General features: G+C 40.0%; 1 protein-coding gene across 1 annotated transcript; it reads left to right on the forward strand.

Annotated features, from left to right (window-relative positions):
- Window positions 1-2,435: 2,435 nt before the first annotated feature.
- On the forward strand, window positions 2,436-9,253 carry CBLN4 (cerebellin 4 precursor). Its single transcript, XM_024203403.1, has 3 exons — window positions 2,436-2,851; window positions 5,579-5,695; window positions 9,056-9,253. Exons 1-3 carry the CDS (start codon window positions 2,561-2,563, stop codon window positions 9,251-9,253), a joined length of 606 nt encoding a protein of 201 aa, XP_024059171.1. The 5' UTR covers window positions 2,436-2,560.
- The last annotated feature ends 639 nt before the right edge of the window (window positions 9,254-9,892 follow it).

Raw genomic sequence — 9,892 nt, forward strand, 5'->3', positions numbered from 1 at the left:
GAAGACATTTTCATATTTTTTCAATATTTGGAAATTTTTGATGGAATTTTCAAACTTTTCAAAATTTTGAAATTTCAGAATGTAAAAATAGTATTCTTTTTGAAAAAAATCACAACTTTTTCACTGCATTTTTGACTAGTTCTGTATGCACCTGAACTACAACATTGTTTTTGGCATGAAGTAGATAACCTTTTCGCGGGACTGGTGAAATAATGTGGAATAAAATTGTAAATTTTTTTTGCATGTGCATAATTTCACAGATTTTTTTTTTACTGTTTTCACACAGCACTAGTATTTGGCAAAAGAATCCACTACACAGATGTTGCCATGTGGTAAGAACCTTTTAGCTGCAGACTTTCTACATAAAGAGCAATATTTTGGTATGAGTCTTCTTCACCTCTTTTTGTTCTTGTCTCTTACTGCTTCTGGCTCTTCTCAATTTGACTGTCCTATTCATCTCTGTCAGTGTCCGGTTAAGGAGAAGGTATCCACATGCAGTCTGAAAACAATAACACTGAGACTTCTTTAAATCTGAGTCCTGCTTTCTGTAGTTTATGAAGAATGACATTTATTCCTGGATAGTTATTAAAGTTCAGGAGTCTAAAATCTAAGCATTTTATATGCTCATGGCTTTTCAAAGACTTTGCAAACAATCATGGACTTAATGTCCCATTGACTTCAATACACCCAGCATGTTTTCCTAAAACACTGCTCCACCGTGTTTGCTCTGAGAACACGGTTCAGCAGATGGTGAGTTTTTCAGACTTAGGAAGGTTTCTCAGCAAATCCTTTTTAAGACTCCTGAAAGGCTTCTTGAACCCTTTTATTTTGTCTTTTTTGTCACAAGACGGTAGCCAGCTTCTGCTTGCAAACTGAGCTGAGCCAATAGCTGAACTGTCAGTTTCCCAACCATCCTGCTCAACACAATGGCATCAAATCTTCCACATGTGAATCAAAATCCAATCCAGGAATCCCCTGCATTTAGGAGACAGGAAAGATGGAGCCAGACAAAATATTATTATTGAACAAGAAAGGAATGAATGCTATTGTTATTTAACAATTTGATCAAAGACTGGTGTGCTACCGTAATGTTAAATTCATAGAAATATGCTGTACCTATATTCTCAAAATAGGCCACTGTTTGCTGTTGTTAGGGAAGAAGATCTATTGTATCGTGTTCAGCTTTTAGAAGGACTGCACCTTTTTTTAACCAATGGCCAGAATACGTAGAGGGTCGTGCAACTAGAATATCAATGGACCATTGCCATTTGCCGGAGGAAACTGCAAGGAAATATGTGCTCCAGAAAACAAAACCCAGCCAGGTTTAAAACAACCTTGAAATAGGGAATCCGAGGCAATGCCACTTGCCTACTCCTCTAACATCCTATGTTCATCCTTTCAGGATACACTAAAAAGAAACACCCTTCAACTCATATGCAGTCTCTTACAAAAACGTTACCAAAAGGAGCCACTTGGTAGCGCCATCAAATAAAATCCAGGGCCGTTAATCTTCAGAGATGGGAAGTCCAAAAGAATATGTTCATTTTCTAGCCCATCATTGGTCAGCGTTTGTTTTTGAGTAGGGCTGCATTCCTTCACATGCTGCGATGAAGAGGTGTGTGTGTATACATCTATCTGCCTGGTGTAGCCGGCAGAAGTGTGCACTGCAGGATGTTCCAGTCAAAATCAAGTCATGCCATTGTGCTACAAATTCCTGACCCATTGCACATTCACAGCAGCATTAGACCATTGTCCTGGCAGCTTCCCCCTGCTCTGGAAGTTGTATTCCAGGAAGCTTTTTTTTTGAGGTCAATATTTTCCCTTTCTGCCTTTGAAAGCAATAAACCAACAACCACAAAACGTTGCACGTATTCAAGGGGTGTAAAATGTTTATTGTTTTTTTCCTAGGCTCTTGAAAGAAGTTACGTCTGGGACGACAAGTGTGTGTGTGTGTGTGTGTGTGTGAGAGAGAGACTGTAGTCTCAGGCTTTCTCTGTTCCAATAGGGGATAGCTGGGCAGGTTTACTATGACATAACTCTTCTGGGAATTGTGGCCAAGAGAGAGAGAGAGAACTCCGCTTTGCAAGCGCCCCGGCAGTGATATCAGACACCGAATCTTGGCCAGCTGTGGGGGCAAGCGCCCACCTCTGGAATCAACAGCCCAGTTCCGCCTCCAGCCTCCAGCAGGACGAGAGGGGGCGAGCAGGATCGGACAGAGGGAATCATGGCCACGGCAAATGTTTTTATTTCTTCCTGATCTCTCGCGCTTCTCTCGCTCATCAATAATTCACCTTAGGGCTTTTTTTTTTAATGTGGAGGGGGGGAAGCCAAACGGGGGGGCGCTGGGAAGCGTGGATGTTTGTTTGCTTTTGGGGGGTATTTTCAGGAGATCGTTAAAGGACAAAGGTTGTTTTTTTTTTAAAAAGGCAGCTGGGAAGACTTTGACTTTACCCCCCGAATTGCTGGAAGCGTGCGTGCGAAGCTGCTGCGGCTGCTGGGTTTGTGGAGAGGTGGAAGGAGAGGCTGGGGCGCTACACGCTGCCTGCCGACGGTGCTGAACATGGGCGCTTCAACCAGGGCGCTGTCCATGGTCCCTACCGTGATTCTCGCCCTGGCTCTCCCCAGCCTCCCGGTCTGGGCGCAGAACGACACGGAGCCCATCGTCCTGGAAGGGAAATGCCTGGTGGTTTGTGACTCCAACCCGGCCACCGACGCCAAGGGCTCGTCCTCCTCCCCCTTGGGGATCTCGGTGCGGGCTGCGAACTCGAAGGTCGCCTTCTCGGCCGTGAGGAGCACCAACCACGAGCCCTCGGAAATGAGCAACAAAACCCGGATCATCTACTTCGATCAGGTAACGAACGTGCTCCCCACACTGTGTTTTTGGGGCGTGCGTGATTTGAATCGATCCAACACAAGCAGGCGAGGGGAGGAGAGGCGTTAGGGAACCCGTGTGTGCCCAAGTGTTAAGGAGACATTTCCACTTCCCCGGCCAGGGGACTTGCCATCCAGCCGGCGAGCCGGGACTAGCTCCGGCTTCGACAACGGGGCTAATCAACAGGTGTGAGCAAAGCTGCGAGCTTGTTAAAATCCAGGGTCCCCGCTGAAAGTGAGCGGCTGGAAAGTTACTCAGAGGCCGGCTTGGCCATTGCTGGGTATTTCAGAGCCGCACTTTCTGGGTCTCCAGCACTCACTGGAGTCTGGTATTTTATTCAGCTCACCCGATGGAGATCGGCTTCATTGAAATGCCAGCACGGCACAGACCAGGCAGGAGAATTCTCGCTTCGCTCTGAAGTCCAGAACAGCATTGACCCTTCAAGTACTTTAAAAAAGTTGCATGCATCTAAAGGCTCGACTAAGGGCAATTTAGACAAGCAGCAGGTTTTCAGATAGTTGAGGGGGGAACAGAGACTTTATGTACATTTTAAAAAAGCCTTCAGCTCCCATTGTTTATGTGGACACTCTTCACGTGTTATGGTCCTGTGATATTTCAGTTAAGTTTATGAAACATCGTTTCATTTAGTACTGTAAAGCCAGAAGGGAGTATTCAAGGAGACTGTGAGCTACCTTGAGGTTTGCAGCCTACCTACAGCTTCAATAACACCCCGACCAGAGTAGCTTTTTGGTCCCCTTATATCAGAATACACATGTGCAGTATAGAAGGTGGAAAGGAAAAGCAGTGCCACTAATTTATCATTTGTATAGATTACATTTAGTTAATCCTGAAAACACAGGGCACATATATAGTTTTCCAAAATACCCATCACATCTTAGTTGTATCAGTACAATATTTAAAATCATTTGTCTGAAATTTTAAACATTTTAAAACCCTAATGTAACCGCCCCCAGCCCCAGTCAAACACATAACCTCAGTCTTTGCAGACAAAATAAAATCACCTTTGCAAAAAATTCCTCTTAAATTAAAAACCCCAAAACCCCAAAACACTGTGGGGTTTTTGATTTAAAAGAGATCATGCTCTTCTTCTAGAACCTTTATGTCAGTTATAAATGAGAAGGGAGGTCTCCTTCACAGAAATAAATACGTGTCTTAGGATAAATGATAAATATAGCTGAGATAGACATAGTCATTATGTGAAGTCAACTCCACTCTGAAATTTACATTAAGTCTTGTGAGCTGCCTTACCCACTCTGTAACCAGAAAGACTAATTTCAGCCCTTGGATATTATATAAAATAGCTAATGAAGCCTAGCTAGCTACTTGGAATGATTAACTGCTTGTTAATTGATCCTACTAAATTACTCTTTTTAAGGTTCAGAGACTCCTATACTCAGCCTAGAGAAGGGCAGTCACTAGGCTTTTCTGCACTAAAGTAAAGACAAAATGTGCTTAGAATTCTTGAGTTTATTCATCACATTGCCAATAATCTTTTCAGGATACAAGAAGACCGATGGGGATGTGTAGGAGACTTGGAAATGTGCAAAGCAACCAAGAGTTAGCCCTTTTTATGTGAAAGGAAAGACAGGGAGAGGTTTAAAAGGTGTTTTTTCAGATGCAGCTGATGCACCCAAAGTTTCAACATTGTTTCATTAATTCCTGGGAATTAGTTCACAAAATTTCAAATGATTTTTTCCCTCTAAAATCCATAACTTGTAATACTACTATTTTCATCTCAGTCGTACCTATGAATACACACACACCTGCACTCCTGTTTCATCTACCAGCCTGGTGCTAGAGCAGATCCAAAATAATTGCGACTGAGAGTTATTTTCCTTACTATATCATATCAAGATACCTCACATAGGGTAATTTAGAATGCTAGAATTAAGCAAACTTCCTGGTTATTCCCACTGACTCTTTGGGAAGTGTGTTTCTTTAAGAGAACTTGAAAATATGAATTAAAATAAAGGATAAATAATTCAGAAGAAAGAAGACACTTCATTATAGAAGATATTTAACATGTGAAGGTTGTAGTTGTTTAATGTCTTCTCCTTGGTTACTTGCCTTTAGTCATTTAAGAAAGTCTAAGTTGTTAGAAAAGTGTTTACAGTTAGAGATAGAGCAGAAAAGAGAAATAGCAAATATTTGTAAATCCAGGGTTGTTTAAAATAGGTAGGTCAGGTATTTTGGCAACTCAATCCACCTTCAACCCAGTGTCATGAATGATGTCATTCATATACGTACTGCCTCATAGCTTGATACTTTCAGGGATGATGGCATTGCCTTGACCAGTACTGATTGGCCAATGCTAATACGTTACTTCTGCAATTATTGGTGTTTTGAGTAGGTATTGTGGGACTAATGGGAAGATATGCTATCCCCCTAATTATCTAATACCTACTATACCCACAGATAGGTCTAATATTTGAAGATATCTACAGGCAGCCAAGTTGGACAGGTATTTCTATGCTAGTTGATTTTTACTAAAGTTATACTGATAAATATGACTTACAAATGAAACCAAATCATAATTTTATATTCCATATTTTAATGTCAGTGAATATAAGAATAAAAACAGAATTCTGTAAGTCATGCAATTAGATGGAGAAAAATGTGATTGAATGTCTTGCTCTTTTATATTGAATAATTGTATTAATTCCTATTATGTATTTTTATTTGTAGATCCTAGTAAATGTGGGCAATTTTTTCACATTGGAGTCTGTCTTTGTAGCACCAAGAAAAGGAATTTACAGTTTCAGTTTCCATGTAATTAAAGTCTATCAGAGTCAAACAATCCAGGTATGTTGATTTAACGTGAGAAATGTATATGTAAATTGTTTACATTCTAGAATGAGAATAAAATGATGACTAAACAAAATATCATTACACATGGTTCACATAAAAAGAGCATTTTTTGGTTCATTTAGAAGCCCAGTGACTTTATTGTATTACATTCCTTAATTGTACAGTATAGTGTACACCATTGAAATGAATGGATACAACAAATGTAGGGCCAGATCCTCAGCTGATGTAAACCTTCATAGCTTCATTGCTCTGTTCATTCACACCGGATGAAGATCTGGGCTAGACTGTTTAAAATAATAAATATAAAGGTCACCCATGACTAAAATACACTTTTTAATTTAACTCAATTGAGTGAATCCCTCATAACAATCTTATATTGCTAGTTAGAAACTAGGTGAAATCCATTGTAATGATGTCTAGGTTTCTGGGGACACATTCTGTATAAATAAATCATCTTCATTATTGGTAATTTTTTCTAACATGAACCTCTAGAAACCACATGATGACATCAGGTAGCTGTTTAAAAAATGGCCTTACTGTGGGCCAGGACTATTTTACTTGATTTCACTGGGCCACTACTATAATATTATAAATCTGCAGTGATGATGGTGGTGGGGGTGGCTGTCTTAGAGGGGTTTGCTATTATTTTACTGTGTTATGTTGGAAAAACACAGAAAACTATACTTTACTTTGCAGTTCAATAGCAATGTTGAGCTCATACTCTGACATACACACCAGCCCCGAGAACCAACCTCTAGGATCCTGAAACTCCTCCCATTAAGCCAAGAGCTTAACTCCCAAAGGGTGAAATTCACCCCATGGTCAGACTGTGGGGCTACCGTGCAGTCCCTCATCACAGAGCTGGTATGCTGGAATAGTGGCTGAAGCTTCCATTGAGACCACTGGATCCATGGAAAACATGATCTGTGGTTTCTCTTTGATCTGCCTCTTTTCTAACTCTGGTCTTCCCTGAACATGGCCTTTTGTACTGGCCTATGTGAGGGTGGGGAGACCTTTTCTGCCACAGGTATATGATGCACAGGCACCTGTGGGTGGTTGCTCTGCCTGTAGGATGCCTGTACACCCCTGTGCAGGATTCAATGGAGCAGATTGGTGCAAGAATCCTCTGCATCATAGGTGAATTTCATCCTAAAAATATGAAGTGAAATCTTGGCCTCCACTGAAGTCAATGGCAAAACTCCCATTGACATCAGTGGGGTCAGGATTTCATCCATAATCTATTTAAAGGCTATATATTTAGCTCATACTTTTGTTCTTTCTACCCTATTAAATGTGTATTTGATGGAAGATTAAATGTGTTCTAGAAACACTGTGCCATTAATCTTCTATGTGTTTAACACACCTGTTGGCAAAGGAGGAGATAAGATGTGAATTTTGTTATGGGACAATGCAATCACAGCATGGTTTCCCATGGAATTTCAGCTCATACTTTCATATATATGGGCTAAAATGCTCAGAACTGTGGGTTTCGGGCCTGTAACTGAATGTGAAACACAACAAAATTATGTATTTAGGAGTAATTTCTGAAGCCAAGATTTTCAAAAGTGCCCAAAGATTTTGAGTGCCTCAATTTTTGGATGCCCAGCCTGAGACTCCTTGAAACTCTCTCACTCTCTGAAAATTAGATCCCTTTGAAGTGTCTCAAACAACACATCCCAAAGCGAAGGCACCCCAAATCACTAGTCACATTTGAAAATATCTGTTTTATCACTTTAAAATAATGTCATGATGTTTACATGGATAGGGCCTGATTCTTCTCTCACTTCCACGGGTTTAGATCAGGAATTGCTCCATTAAATCCGGTGGACATATACCAATGTAAGTATGAGTAGTACAGGTCCAAAGTTTGCATCTTTTGCATAGCTGCCTTTTTAGCTCTATTTAATTAAATACAATAGACTCTCTCAATCAGGTTGTACTGGTAAATGGCCTTTCATTCTTAAGCCAGTAATAATGCTGGCATCTAAGTCAACTGTTGAACTTCAGTAAGCCCTTCATGTTAAAAGTCCAAATAATTGGAAAGAGGTATTCTCTCCAATGGGATAGGGACCAAGCCTGCTATTTCTCCAGTACTGTGACAAGGACACCTGTGAGATGCCCAACATGGGAACTGGTGCACAGGGAGTAAGATAGTAGCAGGGAACAGGCAGTGATCAAACCCTTCATGCACTTTTTGCATGTATCACAGCTAAGGAGGGACTGGAAGCTATTGCAGTGGCGCTAACAGTCTAAACCAGCTTGAGTCTCAGAGCCACACAGACTTGAGCACCACTGAATCACTTCCTACATAACTGGAATTACCATGTCCCTGAAACATCTGTTAGTGTCATTAGAGTGAAATTGGTTCCCTGGAGACATCTGATTAAGTGGATTTCCAAGATAAGGAAATCCCAATTAAGGGCCAGATTCTGCTGCCTTATTCTACAAGTGCTCCTATTAAAATTAATGGGAGCACTCACCAGTTGGGAATACTTAATATGAACAACCATTTCACAGTCTATCCCTCTGTGACTGCATTACAGTTAAGGCTTCTAAGAAATGTTTGGTAACTAATTTTTGGCAAAAAATAAATGTCACCAATTTATTTAAAAGTTAGAAAATATTTGTGTTTTCTCCTCCATTTTCTGACCAGCTCTTTGCATCCAAGTGGGTTCAGAAGCCTAGGCATTTGTGCATGACAAAGGTTTGAATAGAATCATTACTGAAATACAGTGGAGTGGCATATAAAGATGATGATTTGTTCTAGATTTTAAAACCAAATTGCAGTAAAAAACCGAAGAGCAATATATTGTGATTACAGTGGGAGTGAGGTGCCTAACCTGCTTAGGGGCTTTTGAAAAATCCCACTAGGCCCCTATCTGCATCTTTGTGTACCTAAATATTTTGAAAATCTGCCTCCTCTACTGATATGTACATGCAGTGAGATATCTAAATGACCTATGCAAAGAGGGTTAAGGTGATGCAAGTGTCTTACAGCTTCATCTTGCCAGATCATTATCAGTGGATGGGGAGCTCCTATATATCTTTAAAATATTAAAGCTTGTATATAATCATGAATGGAAAGTCCATATTACTTAGAGGAACTAGCATATTATCTGAGCCAAAGCGCATTGACAGCATCCCATTGACACCAATGAGCTTGCAATAGGCACATAAACAATAATACACTTGACAACAAACAGTCATATTAACCTTAATTACTCATTTGAAAGGAAATAATGTATACATGCTGTATAATGGGATTTGAACCAGGTCCCACCACTCTTTAGATACTTGATATTGTCAGATGTTTCTCTGTTAACTACAACTTTTCAGTGGGTTTTTTTCTTGTAGGTTAATCTAATGCTAAATGGAAAACCAGTAATTTCTGCCTTTGCTGGGGACAAAGATGTCACTCGTGAAGCTGCAACTAATGGAGTCCTGCTCTATCTAGACAAGGAGGATAAGGTTTACCTGAAACTAGAGAAAGGTAATCTAGTTGGTGGATGGCAGTACTCTACATTTTCTGGGTTTCTGGTCTTCCCTCTGTAAAAGTCAACTTCCCTGTGACATCCATCCAGGTGTGGAACAGTCATTGCCTCTGTTATTTGAAGATCATTTTATCATCATTGGGATTGATGTTTCTTTATTGGTTTCTCATGGGTGAATATGGATTCTATTTATGGATTTTGGCCCTATCTGAACTACTACGAAGTTTCACAGAATTTTGTGTGTTTAAATACAGTATATTTGGATTAAGACTTAAAGCAGACCATAAATATCTATGCTTAATGTTACAGTCTAAAGCTGCCTGCAAGATTTATTCAGATTTCATTTACTGGACTTATTGGATTCATGGGAGAAGTGGATTTTCTTTTCTTTTTAAAAGACTGGCAACTGGGTCTATAATTTAGGAGATTTTGATTTCAGACTTCAATCAAGAGTTAGCGTGTTGCTGCCAAAGAACTGTATATTGATATATTTGGTTATACATATTTTTGTTCTTTTGGACACTATAGACATAATTTATTCAATTTTTTTGAGAAAGATTATTATTATTGATAAGTGATTGACTTTATTTCTCCTCTACATGTAGTGGGTTGGATGGTTCACCAATATATTTACTCCCAGTCAATGATCATAACGAAGACTCCCCTACTGAAAGCTAAGAAGTTGTGTGTTAATTGGACA

Source organism: Terrapene carolina, unplaced genomic scaffold, assembly GCF_002925995.2.
Source record: "Terrapene carolina triunguis isolate 2854851 unplaced genomic scaffold, T_m_triunguis-2.0 Scaffold130, whole genome shotgun sequence".
Classification (NCBI taxonomy): Eukaryota; Metazoa; Chordata; order Testudines; family Emydidae; genus Terrapene; species Terrapene triunguis.